The following is a 17,135-nucleotide window of genomic DNA, read 5'->3' as shown; positions in this document are numbered from 1 at the left end:
CAGACCTGGCTCTCAAGAGAAGACAAGCTATGTGCACTCTGCCCACAAAATGAGGTGGAAAATGAGCTGCACTTCCTAACCTCCTGCCAAATGTATGACCATATTAGAGACACATATTTCCCTCAGATTACGCAGACCTACAAAGAATGTGAAAACAAAGCCAATTTTGATAAACTCCTATATCTAGTGGGTGAAATATCACAGTGTGCCATCACAGCAGCAAGATGTGTGACCTGTTGCCACAAGAAAAGGGCAACCATTGGAGAACAAACACCAGTGTAAATACAACCTATATATTGTACAGTGCCTTAGGAAAGTATTCAGACTCCTTGAATTTTTCCACATTTTGCTACGTTCCAGCCTTATTCTAAAATTGATAAAATTATTTTTTCCTCGTCAATCTACGCACAATACCCCATAATGACATCACAATACCCCACAATGACATCACAATATTGACAAAGCAAAAACAGGCTTTTTGAAATGTTAGCTACATTTTTGGGGGTGGAAAAATTACATTTACATAAGTAATCAGACCCTTTACTCAGTACTTTTTTGACGCACCTTTGCCAGCGATTACAGCATAAAATATTCTTGGGTATGATGCTACAAGCTTGGCACACCTGTATTTGGGGAGTTTTCCCCATTCTTCTCTGCAGATCCTCTCAAACTCTGTCAGGTTGGATGGGGAGCGTCGATGCACAGCCATTTTCAGGTCTCTCCAGAGATGTTGGATTGGGCTCAAGTCTGGGCTCTGGCTGGGCCACTCAAGTACATTCAGAGACTTGTCCCGAATCCACTGCTGTGTTGTCTTGGCTGTGTATTTAGGGTTGTTGTCCTGTTGGAGGGTGAACCTTCGCCCCAGTCTGAGGTCCGGAGTGCTCTGGAGCAGGTTTTCATCAAGGATCTCTTTGTACTTTGCTCTGTTCATCTTTGCCTCGATCCTGACTAGTCACCCAGTTCCTGCCACTGAAAAACATCCCCACAGCATGATGCTGCCACCACCATGCTTCACATTAGGGATGGTGCGAGGTTGCCTTCAGAGGTGAAGCTTGGCATTCAGGTTCAATCTTGGTTTCATCAGACCAGAGAATCTTGTTTCTCATGGTCTGAGAATCTTTAGATGCCTTTTGGCACAATCCAAGTGGGGTGTCATGTGCCTTTTACTGAGGAGTGGCTTCCGTCTGGCCACCCTACCATAAAGGCCTGATTGGTGGAGTGCTGCAGAGGTGGTTGTCCTTCTGGAAGGTTCCCCCATCTCCACAGAGGATCTCTAGAGCTTAGCCATGCTAATAAAGCCCCTTGAATTGAATTGAATTGAATTGAATTGAATTGAATGGGAGTCTATGGGCCATCAGCTCAAAAAACAAAACATTAGTACCAATCTTTTCCTAGATGTGAGATAATTAACTTGCTATCGGAAATATTGTATAGCTTTGAAATCGTGACATAACGTATTTTCGAGGAAAATAGTCCCATTTCCTCGACATATACACTTTAGCAAGGGAGGGAGGGAGGGGAGGGAGGGAGGAGGGAGGGACTGTATCACGGTGCTACGTCATACCGGACGGATTTCTACCTGCTTGAACGCCAATAACTCAGATACACATGAAAACCTAGAAATGACCCAGAGATGATCTGGTCAGGTGATGTTCTCCAGGTTGTGAGTGGGAGAGGGAGGGAGTGGGGGAGGGAGGGAGGGACTGTATCACGGTGCTACGTCATACCGGACGGATTTCTACCTGCTTGAACGCCAATAACTCAGATACACATGAAAACATGAAATCAAATAAATACAACATGCCAAACCTTTCCTTTAAGGACCAGGGCTATAACAACACCAGGCACTAAAAGGAAGATAACGGTCTGAAACTGGTAGCATCGCCCAATTCTAATGAATATGCCCCTAGTTGAGTAATAATCAACATGTTGTCTGTATATCTAGCAAGAAAACCAGTAGACTCATTCACTTCCTATTTCTCAGCTCTGTTATCTCTATCTCCGTCCACAGCTGCTGACCTTTGGTGACCTTTGACAGCCTGATCATGATACCTACCCACCCTTTGACCTTCCTGACCCTGGGCATGGTCCTAACTCAGAGGTGAGAAGTTAGGGGTCATGGGTCAGGGAGAATCAGGAGATTATATGGAAGGATTTGAATACACAGTGGTTCTCATATTGGCATTAATGTCACAGTTACTGACCTTACAGGTGGCTAGCTCATATTCCACACCTCTCTTCTTCTCTTCTCACCTCCACCTCTTCTCTCTCTCTCTCCTACAGTGGATGTATGCTCCATGAGAGTCACCACTGGGAGTACTCGAATGGTTCCCAGCTGCATCCCACCATCCAGAAACTAATGAAGGGATATAACCGCTACATGAGGCCCAACTTCAATGGTGAGGAGAGTTAACACACACACACTCTCGCTCGCTCTCTCTTTCTACTTTCTCTCTCTCACTCACTCACTCACTCACTCACTCACTCACTCACTCACTCACTCACTCACTCACTCACTCACTCACTCACTCACTCACTCACTCACTCACTCACTCACTCACTCACTCACTCACTCACTCACTCACTCACTCAATCACTCACTCACAAACTAATGAAGGGATATAACCACTACATTTGACCCTACTTCAATGGTGACAAGAGTTAACACACACACTCTCTCTCTCTCGCTCTCTCGCACACACACACACACACACACACACACACACACACACACACACACACACACAAACAAACTAATGAAGTGCTATAACAGTATCTCTCTCCTCTCCCTCTCCAGAGGGCCCTGTTGAGATTGGGATGAGTCTGGATATCGCCAGCATTGATGCCATCTCAGAAATCAATATGGTAATGTTGAACCTGTGTGTGTGTGTGTGTGTGTTTGGGTCTGCTTGCCATGAATGTCTGTTTTAATGTGTACATCACTCACCTTGTCCTCAGGACTACACAGCCACTATCTTCCTGCGTCAGCGTTGGAGGGACTCCCGACTGGTGTTCCCAGGGAATGAGAGTGTGAGTGTGGATGGACGACTAGTCTCCCTCCTCTGGATCCCAGACACCTTCATTCCAGACTCCAAACGCTCCTTCCTGCATGACGTCACCATGGAGAACCGTCTCATACGGATCTTCAGCAACGGGACCGTTCTCTATGCTCTACGGTGCGTACTAGTGTCCTGTGTACTTGTGGCTCAGTCGCTAGAGCATGGCGCTTGCAATGCCAAGGAATCCACCCGTACGTAAAAAATGTATGCCTGACTGTGATTCGCCTTTGGATAAAAGCGTCAGCTTACTGGCATGTATTATTATATTATTATAAACTGGGTGGTTTGAGCTGGTTGGCTGACAGCCGTGGTATATCAGACCGTATACCACGGGTATGACTAAACATTTATTTTTACTCCTCTAATTACGTTGGTAACCAGTTCATAATAGCAATAAGGCACCTTGGGGGTTCGTGGTATATGGCCAATATACCACGGCTAAGGGCTGTGTCCTGAGAACAGCCCTTAGCTGTGGTATATTGGCCATATACCACACCCCCTCATGTGTTATTGCATAATTATATTACTACTGACCAGACATGAACCATTCACAATGCTTTAGTCTACTATACACGTTACTGACCAATCATTACCAACACTGTTACTATGATGAAATCATAATTATATTACTACTGACCAGACATGCACCATTCACGATGCTTTAGTCTACTATACACGTTACTGACCAATCATTACCAACACTGTTACCATGATGAAATCATAATTATATTACTACTGACCAGACATGCACCATTCACGATGCTTTAGTCTACTATACACGTTACTGACCAATCATTACCAACACTGTTACCATGATGAAATCATAATTATATTACTACTGACCAGACATGAACCATTCACGATGCTTTAGTCTACTATACACGTTACTGACCAATCATTACCAACACTGTTACCATGATGAAATCATAATTATATTACTACTGACCAGACATGCACCATTCACGATGCTTTAGTCTACTATACACGTTACTGACCAATCATTACCAACACTGTTACCATGATGAAATCATAATTATATTACTACTGACCAGACATGCACCATTCACGATGCTTTAGTCTACTATACACGTTACTGACCAATCATTACCAACACTGTTACCATGATGAAATCATAATTATATTACTACTGACCAGACATGCACCATTCACGATGCTTTAGTCTACTATACACGTTACTGACCAATCATTACCAACACTGTTACTATGATGAAATCATAATTATATTACTACTGACCAGACATGCACCATTCACGATGCTTTAGTCTACTATACACGTTACTGACCAATCATTACCAACACTGTTACCATGATGAAATCATAATTATATTACTACTGACCAGACATGCACCATTCACGATGCTTTAGTCTACTATACACGTTACTGACCAATCATTACCAACACTGTTACCATGATGAAATCATAATTATATTACTACTGACCAGACATGCACCATTCACGATGCTTTAGTCTACTATACACGTTACTGACCAATCATTACCAACACTGTTACTATGATGAAATCATAATTATATTACTACTGACCAGACATGCACCATTCACGATGCTTTAGTCTACTATACACGTTACTGACCAATCATTACCAACACTGTTACCATGATGAAATCATAATTATATTACTACTGACCAGACATGAACCATTCACGATGCTTTAGTCTACTATACACGTTACTGACCAATCATTACCAACACTGTTACTATGATGAAATCATAATTATATTACTACTGACCAGACATGCACCATTCACGATGCTTTAGTCTACTATACACGTTACTGACCAATCATTACCAACACTGTTACCATGATGAAATCATAATTATATTACTACTGACCAGACATGAACCATTCACGATGCTTTAGTCTACTATACACGTTACTGACCAATCATTACCAACACTGTTACCATGATGAAATCATAATTATATTACTACTGACCAGACATGCACCATTCACGATGCTTTAGTCTACTATACACGTTACTGACCAATCATTACCAACACTGTTACTATGATGAAATCATAATTATATTACTACTGACCAGACATGCACCATTCACGATGCTTTAGTCTACTATACACGTTACTGACCAATCATTACCAACACTGTTACTATGATGAAATCATAATTATATTACTACTGACCAGACATGCACCATTCACGATGCTTTAGTCTACTATACACGTTACTGACCAATCATTACCAACACTGTTACTATGATGAAATCATAATTATATTACTACTGACCAGACATGAACCATTCACGATGCTTTAGTCTACTATACACGTTACTGACCAGACATGCACCATTCACGATGCTTTAGTCTACTATACACGTTACTGACCAGACATGAACCATTCACGATGCTTTAGTCTACTATACACGTTACTGACCAGACATGCACCATTCACGATGCTTTAGTCTACTATACACGTTACTGACCAGACATGCACCAGCTTACTACTGAAATGAAGATGAAATCGTTGTTATTATGTGTGTTATGTGTTAAATTGACTTATAAACATTTGTCAATGTAGTCATAGAGCGTTATGAAACTATGATAAATCCCACTGGGAAATGTCATGAATACATCAAGCTAAATGAACCGCTTATGTCTTATAACTTATTTATCACTTCTTTACCATGTCAGTCAAACGTCTTGAAAAGACAGGAGAGTTCTTCATGAAAATGCTGTTTTTATTTGATTTTTTATAGATAAAGCAGTTTAAAAACCGACAGATGATAAAAGGTGTAAAAGCTCAAATCTTCTAGTTTCTAGTGTTATTAGTTGTATGTACGGGATACACACTGTCCAACGAAATGCTAGACGATGCAACAACAACAATAAATAGTCAAATATAAGAATATGAACATAAAGTAAATGTCAGTACAATAGACTTATACATTTTACACGTGTATTAGGGAAGGGGGGGGGGGCAAGTGTATAAAGTGAGCAGTATAATAGGAGTTTGGTAACAGCAGTTGTGATGTGTGTGTGTAGCATGAATGTATATGTGTGTGTGGATGTGTGTATGTCTGTGTGGATGTGTGTATGTGGATGTGTGTATGTCTGTGTGGATGTGTGTATGTCTGTGTGGGTGTGTGTATGTGGATGTGTGTATGTTTGTGTGTATGTCTGTGTGTGTGTGTGTGTATGTGGATGTGTGTATGTCTGTGTGGATGTGTGTGTATGTGGATGTGTGGATGTGTGTATGTCTGTGTGGGTGTGTGGATGTGTGTATGTTTGTGTGTATGTCTGTGTGTGTGTGTGTATGTGGATGTGTGTATGTCTGTGTGGATGTGTGTGGATGTGTGTGTGGGTGTGTGTATGTGTGTGTGGGTGTGTGTGTGTATGTCTGTGTGGATGTGTGGTATGTCTGTGTGTATGTCTGTGTGGGTGTGTGTATGTCTGTGTGGATGTGTGTATGTCTGTGTGTGTGTGTGTGTGTGTATGTCTGTGTGGATGTGTGTATGTCTGTGTGGATGTGTGTGTGGGTGTGTGTATGTAGATGTGTGTATGTGTGTGTGGGTGTGTGTACGAGGGAGTGCATGTGTGCTAAGATGTTGAGAATCAGAGCAGGCGGTCAGTCCAGTTGTTTAGCTGTAGAGACGTATATGAATGGAATAGTATCAAATACAAAGGAAATGTGTTTGATACCATTCCATTCTAGCCATTACTATGATCCCATCTTCACCAAATAAAGTGCCACCAGCCGCCTGTGATACACAGTACACAACTAAACACAATGATTAAAAGTATCTTGTAAAGATTGTTCACCTTCACCAGTACGGGATATGCATGGTATACTGGCCCAGCCTCAGCTCACCCCTGCAGGGACAACATCTCCACACTCTCCCACTCCTCTTTCCTCCTCTCCTCTTCTTCTCTAGGCCCGGCCTCAGCTCACCCCTGCAGGGACAGCATCTCCACACTCTCCCCCTCCTCTTTCCTCCTCTCCTCTTCTTCTCTAGGCCCGGCCTCAGCTCACCCCTGCAGGGACAGCATCTCCACACTCTCCCCCTCCTCTTTCCTCCTCTCCTCTTCTTCTCTAGGCCCGGCCTCAGCTCGCCCCTACAGGGACACCATCTCCACACTCTCCCCCTCCTCTTTCCTCCTCTCCTCTTCCTTCTGGTGGTGAAGTACAGATAGAGGGCCCTGGAGGTGTTGAAGTACAGATAGAGGGCCCTGGTGGTGTTGAAGTACAGGTAGAGGGCCCTGGTGGTGTTGAAGTACAGGTAGAGGGCCCTGGTGGTGTTGAAATACAGGTAGAGGGCCCTGGTGGTGTTGAAGTACAGATAGAGGGCCCTGGTGGTGTTGAAGTACAGATAGAGGGCCCTGGTGGTGTTGAAGTACAGATAGAGGGCCCTGGTGGTGTTGAAGTACAGATAGAGGGCCTTGGTGGTGTTGAAGTACAGATAGAGGGCCCTGGTGGTGTTGAAGTACAGATAGAGGGCCCTGGTGGTGTTGAAGTACAGATAGAGGGCCCTGGTGGTGTTGAAGTACAGATAGAGGGCCGTGGTGGTGTTGAAGTACAGATAGAGGGCCCTGGTGGTGTTGAAGTACAGGTAGAGGGCCGTGGTGTTGTACAGATAGAGGGCCCTGGTGGTGTTGAAGTACAGATAGAGGGCCCTGGTGGTGTTGAAGTACAGATAGAGGGCCGTGGTGGTGTTGAAGTACAGATAGAGGGCCCTGGTGGTGTTGAAGTACAGGTAGAGGGCCGTGGTGGTGTTGAAGTACAGATAGAGGGCCCTGGTGGTGTTGAAGTACAGATAGAGGGCCGTGGTGGTGTTGAAGTACAGATAGAGGGCCCTGGTGGTGTTGAAGTACAGGTAGAGGGCCGTGGTGGTGTTGAAGTACAGATAGAGGGCCCTGGTGGTGTTGAAGTACAGGTAGAGGGCCCTGGTGGTGTTGAAGTACAGATGGAGGGCCCTGGTGGTGTTGAAGTACAGATGGAGGGCCCTGGTGGTGTTGAAGTACAGGTAGAGGGCCCTGGTGGTGTTGAAGTACAGATAGAGGGCCCTGGTGGTGTTGAAGTACAGATAGAGGGCCCTGGTGGTGTTGAAGTACAGATGGAGGGCCCTGGTGGTGTTGAAGTACAGGGCCCTGGTGGTCGTCACCAATATCAGCAGCACTACGACCAGTCTGTAGTAAACAAAGTAAACAAGTCTGGGTCAGTTACCTGTCACAGTGAGGGAGAGGAGCTCAGTCTCAGAGGAGGTTAACTCAGGAACAGCTGTATTTCCGCCGGTGGAAATCTACATTAAGGAAGAAGAAGGCAGCAGAGTGATTGACAGCTGGCTAGGTCTGGGTTCTGTTGGAGCCGGTGAATGTGAGGAGGAAAGAGCCTCCTGGGTACAGTGGCTGAGTGGAGCAGGTGGTGGTGAAGCTGTGGACTCTGAACACCTCTGGCCCCTGGAGACCCCTCCCGTTGAGACATTCAGGGAGATATTAGGCTGGAACAGAAGATCTGAGCAGGCTATGTTAACAGAGAGATGTTGTATAACACTGTCATCATAACACTCCCTTTCACACCCCCTGAGTGCAGGCTCAGTGCCACGGTAGTTAACTACATCCCAGACCCTTTGTAACCAGAGGACTCTACTATTGAAACAGCAGAGCCACGGACAGTAGAGTTGTCTACATCCTACAGCTGAGTCCTTCATTTCCCACTGAAGAGGTCTCACAATCCTCCACCATCAAATCCTGTTGTACATCTCCAGTGTACCTGCACAGCGACCAGCCTCACATCATCAGGCTGTGAGCAGGTCAGTCCAACAGCGTTACCAGGGAAACGGGTGTGTTCTTCTCTGGCTGAGGTGTTACAGTGTAAGATAAGAGTCTTGTCTTTACACTGGAACTCAGTAGCCCAGGTTGGACCCTCACCTCCATAGAGCTGAAGGTGCCCCACAGCCAATCTCTATGTGTAGAGATCAGCTCCATCCACAAGCCTCGCCGACTCTGAACAGACCACATTGGCTCTGGCATAACAATAAACATACAAACCCATTTCATACTCCCGAAGAGTAGACTCCATTCCTACGCATCTAACCCTCTCTGCAAAAACCATTCCCTTTCCAACTGGATGACCGTAAGGTACATCAACATGTTGTCCACAGCCCAGCTGTCTATCAACAGGTTGTCCACAGCCCAGCTGTCTATCAACAGGTTGTCCATAGCCCAGCTGTCTATCAACAGGTTGTCCACAGCCCAGCTGTCTATTAACAGGTTGTCCACAGCCCAGCTGTCTATCAACAGGTTGTCCATAGCCCAGCTGTCTATCAACAGGTTGTCCACAGCCCAGCTGTCTATCAACAGGTTGTCCATAGCCCAGCTGTCTATCAACAGGTTGTCCATAGCCCAGCTGTCTATCAACAGGTTGTCCACAGCCCAGCTGTCTATCAACAGGTTGTCCACAGCCCAGCTGTCTATCAACAGGTTGTCCATAGCCCAGCTGTCTACACACCACCTTTGCATCTATCACTCTCTATATCTCATTCCATTTCTTTCTCTCTCCACCCCCATCTCCCCACCCTCCCCATCACAGAATAACAGCGACCATCGCCTGCAACATGGACCTGACCAAGTACCCAATGGACAGACAGGTGTGCACCCTGCAGCTGGAGAGCTGTGAGTAGCCCACACACACGCACGCACACACACACACATGCACGCACGCACACACACACACACGCGCGCACACGCGCATGCACGCACACATGCACACACACACACACACACACATAGACACAGTCTTGTACAGCTAACCTTGTGGGGACACACAATTCAGTCCCATTCAAAAATCCTATTTTCCCTATCCCTAACCTGTACTCTTACCCTAACATTAACCTTAACCCTAACCTTCAACATAGTTCGAACACTAAATCCAACCTTAGTGTTAAATTTAACCCTACACTCCCTGAAAAATTGCTTTTGACCTCGTGGGGACTAACAAAATGTCACCATTTGGTCAAATGTTTGTTTGTTTATTATTCTTGTGGAGACTTCTGGTGCGAGTATAGTTAAACACGTCCATGGAGGATAAGTGTGTGATTGTGTGTGTTTCCAGGGGGCTACAACCTACAGGATGTAATATTCTACTGGACGAGAGGGAATGACTCAGTGAAGGGTCTGGACACACTGCGCCTTGCCCAGTACAGTGTTGAGAGTTACTACACATCTGTTTCTGAGGCTGTCTATGAGACAGGTACCTGTGTGTGTGTGTGTGTGTGTGTGCGCATGTATCTGTGTGTGCGCGCGAGTAAACATAACTTACCTTACAGTCAACTGGTCTACCTCAGCAAATACGACACTATAGAATCAGATAACTGCTTGTAACCTGTTCATGTGTGTGTGTGTGTGTGTGTGTGTGTGTGTGTGTGTGTGTGTGTGTGTGTGTGTGTGTGTGTGTATGTATGTAGGGCTGTACCCGAAGCTGGTGCTCCACTTTGCTCTGCGTAGGAACGTGTTGTTCTTTATCCTGGAGACATACGCCCCTTCTACTCTGTTGGTGGTGCTCTCCTGGGTCTCCTTCTGGATCAGCCAATCATCTGTCCCTGCACGCACCTGCATCGGTCAGTCACACTGCGTGTGTGTGTATTAATCCTGTCACTTACATATTCATTCATTTGAGTATAGAGTACAAGCAAGTTCCATTCCTCATCCATCCACCCATCCATCCATCCACCTTGAATATGTGGACACCTATAAGTACCTAGGTGTCTGGCTAGACCTCAAACTCTCCTTCCAGACCCATATCAAACATCTCCAATCGAAAATCAAATCAAGAGTCGGCTTTCTATTCCACAACAAAGCCTCCTTCACTCACGCTGCCAAGCTTACCCTAGTAAAACTGACTATCCTACCGATCCTCGACTTCGGCGATGTCATCTACAAAATTGCTTCCAACACTCTACTCAGCAAACTGGATGCAGTTTATCACAGTGCCATCCGTTTTGTCACTAAAGCACCTTATACTACCCACCACTGCGACTTGTATGCTCTAGTCGGCTGGCCCTCGCTACATATTCGTCGCCAGACCCACTGGCTCCAGGTCATCTACAAGGCCATGCTAGGTAAAGCTCCGCCTTATCTCAGTTCACTGGTCACGATGGCAACACTAATCCGTAGCACGCGCTCCAGCAGGTGTATCTCACTGATCATCCCTAAAGCCAACACCTCATTTGGCCGCCTTTCGTTCCAGTACTCTGCTGCCTGTGACTGGAACGAATTGCAAAAATTGCTGAAGTTGGAGACTTTTATCTCCCTCACCAACTTCAAACATCTGCTATCTGAGCAGCTAACTGATCGCTGCAGCTGTACATAATCTATTGGTAAACAGCCCACCCATTTTCACCTACCTCATCCCCACAGTTTTTATTTATTTACTTTTCTGCTCTTTTGCACACCAATATCTCTACCTGTACATGATCATCTGATCATTTATCACTCCAGTGTTAATCTGCAATATTGTATTATTCGCCTACCTCCTCATGCCTTTTGCACACATTGTATATAGACTGCCCTTTTTTTTTACTGTGTTATTGACTTGTTAATTGTTTACTCCATGTGTAACTCTGTGTTGTCTGTTCACACTGCTATGCTTTATCTTGGCCAGGTCGCAGTTGCAAATGAGAAGTTGTTCTCAACTAGCCTACCTGGTTAAATAAAGGTGAAATAAAATAGGTGTATTACAACTGACGATGACTGTCATTATAATGATTATCCAGGTGTGACGACAGTGCTGACGATGACTGTCATTATAATGATTCTCCAGGTGTGACCACAGTGCTGACGATGACTGTCATTATAATGATTATCCAGGTGTGACCACAGTGCTGACGATGACTGTCATTATAATGATTCTCCAGGTGTGACCACAGTGCTGACTATGACTGTCATTATAATGATCATCCAGGTGTGACCACAGTGCTGACTATGACTGTCATTATAATGATTCTCCAGGTGTGACCACAGTACTGACAATGACTACTCTCATGATGGGTACCCGTACCTCTCTCCCCAACGCCAACTGTTTCATCAAGGCCATAGACGTGTACCTGGGCATCTGTTTCACCTTCATCTTTGGGGCGCTGCTGGAGTACGCCTGCGCCCACTTCTGTACCGTGCGGCACCAAACCGTAGGAGACATACACAGGGTGGGTCAAATAGAGAAAAGTGTGTGTGTGTCAAATGAAATCAAATGCTATTTGTCACAAGCTTGGTAAACAACAGGTGCAGACTAACAGTGACGGGTCCATCCCCAACAATGCAGAGTGTGTATGTTTATATGTGTACTTGTCTACCATATTTCTGAGATGAGACTCCCCCCCACACACAAAATGTCTCTCTTCTCCTCAGGAGCTCCTTCAGGAGTTTGATGACTCCAACGGAAACGGTACCATGCCCGTGGTCAGCTCCAGCCAACCAAATCAGGTCCTGGAGCTAGGCTCCACCCAAAAGGATCTTGTTGACCAATCGGGGACGAGTGTCAGCGAGGCCGAGGCTACAGAGAAGAAGCCGGAGAAGGGGTGTGGCCTGACGTCGTTTAAGAACGCGGCGCGGCGTGTGTTGTCTGTGTTTAGCGTAGAGAACCCTCACAACATCGACCGCCATGCTCGCACCATGTTCCCCCTCACCTTCCTGGCGATTAATGTCTTCTACTGGCTCTACTATCTCTTCATCTGATCTGAGTAGCACACATCTCTTCATCTGATCTGATCTGAGTAGCACACATCCCTTCATCTGATCTGAGTAGCACATATCTCTTCATCTGATCTGAGTAGCACACATCCCTTCATCTGATCTGAGTAGCACACATCCCTTCATCTGATCTGATCTGAGTAGCACACATCTCTTCATCTGATCTGAGTAGCACACATCCCTTCATCTGATCTGAGTAGCACACATCCCTTCATCTGATCTGATCTGAGTAGCATACATCTCTTCATCTGATCTGAGTAGCACACATCCCTTCATCTGATCTGATCTGAGTAGCACACATCTCTTCATCTGATCTGAGTAGCACACATCCCTTCATCTGATCTGATCTGAGTAGCACACATCTCTTCATCTGATCTGAGTAGCACACATCCCTTCATCTGATCTGAGTAGCACACATCCCTTCATCTGATCTGATCTGAGTAGCATACATCTCTTCATCTGATCTGAGTAGCACACATCCCTTCATCTGATCTGATCTGAGTAGCACACATCTCTTCATCTGATCTGAGTAGCACACATCAAATCATCTGATATGATCTGAGCAGTACACATCTCTGATCTGATCTGAGTAGCACACATCTCTTCATCTGATCTGAGCAGTACACATCTCTGATCTGATCTGAGTAGCACACATCTCTTCATCTGATCTGAGCAGTACGCATCTCTGATCTGATCTGAGTAGCACGCATCTCTTGATCTGATCTGAGTAGCACGCATCTCTTGATCTGATCTGAGTAGCACGCATCTCTTGATCTGATCTGAATAGCATACATCTCTTGATCTGATCTGAATAGTTCACGATTCTCATTATCTGATGTGATCCGAATGGCCCCCTATTTCCAATGAGGTGCACTAATTTTGACCAAACCCCAGTAGTGCGCTATATAGGGACTGTGTCCAAAATGGCCCCCTTTTCCCTATGTAGTTTATTACTTTGACCAACACCTATAGAGAAGGACCCTGGTCAAAAATGGTGCACTACACTCTTAGAAAAAAAGGTGCTAGCTAGAACTTTAAAGGGTTCTTAAGTTGTCTACATAGGAGGAGCCATTGAAGAACCCTTATTGGTTTAAGGTAGAACCTTTTTGGTTCCTGGTAAACCCTTTTGGGTTCCATGTATAGTTAATTCAGAAAGTATTCAGATCCCTTGACATATTACACATTTTGTTACATTACAGCCTTATTCTAAAATGGATGAAATAGTTAACTTTTCTTCTCATCAATCTACACACAATATCCCATAATGACAAAGCAAAAACAGATTTTTCGGAATATTAGCAAATGTATAAAAAATAAAAAACTGAAATATCAAATGTACATGAGAATTCAGACCCTTCACTCGGTACGTTGTTGAAACACCTTTGGCAAAGATTACAGCCTCGAGTCATCTTAGATATGACGCTACAAGCTTGGCACACAAGTATTTGGGGAGTTTCTCCCATCCTTCTCTGCAGATCCTCTCAAGCTCTGTCAGGTTGGATGGGGAGCATCGCTGCACAGCTATTTTCAGGTCTCTCCAGAGATGTTCGATCAGGTTATAAAGTCCGGGCTCTGGCTGGGCCGCTCAAGGACATTCAGGAACTTGTCCCGAAACCACTCCTGCATTGTCTTGGCTCTGTGCTTAGGGTTATTGTCCTGTTGGAAGGTGAACCTTTGACACAGTCTGAGGTCCTGAGCGCTCTGGAGCAGGTTTTCATCAAGTATCTCTCTGGACTTTGCTCTGTTCATCTTTCCCTCGATCCTGACTAGTCTCCCAGTCCCTGCCGCTGAAAACCATCCCCACAGCATGATGCTGCCACCACCATGCTTCACCAGACATGATGCTTGGCATTCAAGCCAAATAGTTCAAACTTGGTTTCATCAGAACAGAGAATCTTGTTTCTCATGGTCTGAGAGTCTTTAGGTGCATTTTGGCAAACTCCAAGCAGGCTGTCATGTGCTTTTTACTGTGGAGTGGCTTCCGTCTGGCCACTCTACCGTAAAGGCCTGATTGGTGGAGTGCTGCAGATATCTTTGTCCTTCTGGAAGGTTCTCCCATCTCCACAGCAGAACTCTGGAGCTCTGTCAGAGTGACCATTGGGTTCTTGGTCACCTCCCATTTTTAGAAAATGTCTTGGTGGATCCAAACTTCTTCCATTTAAGAATGGTGGAGGCCACTGTGTTCTTAGGGACCTTCAATGCTGCCGAAACGTGTTGGTACCCTTCCCCAGATCTTTGCCTCAACATAAGCATTATGTCTCAGAGCTCTATGGACAATTCCTTCTCATGGCTTGGTTTTTGCTCTGACAGGCACTGTCAACTGTGGGACCTTATATAGACAGGTGTGTGCCTTTCCAAGTCATGTCCAATCAATTGAATTTTCCACAGGTGGACTCCAATCATGTTGTACAAACATCTCAAGGATGATCAATGGAAACAAGTTGCACCTGAGCTCAATTTCTTGTCTCATAGCAAAGGGTCTGAATACTTATTTAAATAAGGTATTTCTGTTTTTTTAAACCAAAAAGGGTTCTACCTGGAACCGAAATGGGGTTTTCTATGGAGACAGCCAAGTAACTATTTTGGAACCCTTTTTTCTAAGTGTGTATATAGGGATGAGGTGCCACTGGACTGCCCCACACTGGACTGCCCCACACTGGACTGACCCACACTGGACTGCCTCACACTGGACTGCCCTACACTAGACTGACCCACACTGGACTGCCCTACACTGGACTGACCCACATTGGACTACCCTACACTGGACTGACCCACATTGGATTGCCCTACACTGGACTGCCTCACACTGGACTGCCCCTCATTGGACTGCCTCACACTGGACTGCCTCACACTGGACTGCCCCTCATTGGACTGCCCCACACTGGACTGCCTCACACTGGACTGCCCTACACTGGACTGCCCTACACTGGACTGCCCTACACTGGACTGCCCTACACTGGACTGCCTCACACTGGACTGCCCTACAGTGGACTGCCCTACACTGGACTGCCTCACACTGGACTGCCTCACACTGGACTGCCTCACACTGGACTGCCCCTCATTGGACTGCCTCACACTGGACTGCCCTACACTGGACTGCCCTTCACTGGACTGCCTCACACTGGACTGCCCCTCATTGGACTGCCTCACACTGGACTGCCCCTCATTGGACTGCCTCACACTGGACTGCCTCACACTGGACTGCCTCACACTGGACTGCCTCACACTGGACTGCCTCACACTGGACTGCCTCACACTGGACTGCCCTTCACTGGACTGCCTCACACTGGACTGCCTCACTCTGGACTGCCCTTCACTGGACTGCCCTACACTGGCCTGTCCTCCACTGGACTGCCCTCCACTGGACTGCCCTCCACTGGACTGCCCTCCACTGGACTGCTCTCCACTGGACTGCCCTCCACTGGCCTGCCCTACACTGGACTGCCTCACTCTGGACTGCCCTTCACTGGACTGCCCTCCACTGGACTGCCCTACACTGGCCTGCCTCACTCTGGACTGCCCTCCACTGGACTGCCCTCCACTGGCCTGCCTCACTCTGGACTGCCCTCCACTGGACTACCCTACACTGGCCTGCCTCACTGTGGACTACCCTCCACTGGACTGCCCTCCACTGGACTGCCCTACACTGGACTGCCTCACTCTGGACTGCCCTTCACTGGACTGCCCTACACTGGACTGCCCTACACTGGACTGCCCTACACTGGACTGCCCTACACTGGATCAAACCTATCATTCAATGGCCTTCATAAAGTTTGGATGCATTTTTGTATCTGTAATTTTTTTTATCATGGGTATATTATTTATTATTATTTATTTATTTGTGTACTTGTGCTTGTCTTGTGAATTTGCAACAATAAAATAGTGGACCATATATTTCAATGTGATTTGTCTATAGTGAGTAGGCCTATCCAGACATACTGACCACACTGCTCGGGTCGCGTGCGTGAACATTGCAAAATAAATGTACAAATACATGTTATTCAATCATTGCACCCACACTCTCCCATCTACTCATTCGTTTTTAGGAGCATATACCCACGTGCTATCTCCTCCTTGGTTTTTAGGAGCATATACCCACGTGCCATCTCCTCCTTGGTTTTTAGGAGCATATACCCACGTGCCACCTCCTCATTGGTTTTTAGGAGCATATACCCACGTGCCACCTCCTCATTGGTTTTTAGGAGCATATACCCACGTGCCATCTCCTCCTTGGTTTTTAGGAGCATATACCCACGTGGGTGATTGAAATATGAACTGAGCTCCACACTCCAGTCCAGTTGGTAGTGGTAATGCACCTTAAAGTTAGTTACCAACCG

At 45.9% G+C, this 17,135-nt stretch overlaps 1 protein-coding gene across 1 annotated transcript; it reads left to right on the top strand.

Moving 5' to 3' along the window:
• The first annotated feature begins 2,290 nt into the window (after window positions 1-2,290).
• gabrp (gamma-aminobutyric acid type A receptor subunit pi) lies at window positions 2,291-16,690 on the top strand. The gene is made up of 8 exons (XM_065018422.1): window positions 2,291-2,408; window positions 2,798-2,865; window positions 2,959-3,176; window positions 9,644-9,726; window positions 10,166-10,303; window positions 10,518-10,670; window positions 12,061-12,254; window positions 12,457-16,690. The coding sequence occupies exons 1-8, from the start codon at window positions 2,291-2,293 to the stop codon at window positions 12,781-12,783; spliced, it is 1,299 nt and encodes a 432-aa protein (XP_064874494.1). The 3' UTR covers window positions 12,784-16,690.
• The last annotated feature ends 445 nt before the right edge of the window (window positions 16,691-17,135 follow it).

The sequence above is a fragment of the Oncorhynchus nerka genome, linkage group LG5, assembly GCF_034236695.1.
Source record: "Oncorhynchus nerka isolate Pitt River linkage group LG5, Oner_Uvic_2.0, whole genome shotgun sequence".
Lineage (NCBI taxonomy): Eukaryota > Metazoa > Chordata > Actinopteri > Salmoniformes > Salmonidae > Oncorhynchus > Oncorhynchus nerka.
Note: the sequence above shows the minus strand (reverse complement) of the source record. Positions and strands in the feature narration are given on the sequence as shown.

What these genes read in the sequence shown, in the direction of transcription:
- gabrp (XM_065018422.1), top strand. Translation starts at nt 2,291, where the DNA reads ATGCTCCATGAGAGTCACCACTGGGAGTACTCGAATGGTTCCCAGCTG. An exon ending in CCATCTCAGAAATCAATATG is followed by an intron (nt 2,866 to 2,958) that starts GTAATGTTGAAC and finishes CCTTGTCCTCAG; the next exon opens with GACTACACAGCCACTATCTT. An exon ending in CCGTAGGAGACATACACAGG is followed by an intron (nt 12,255 to 12,456) that starts GTGGGTCAAATA and finishes TCTTCTCCTCAG; the next exon opens with GAGCTCCTTCAGGAGTTTGA.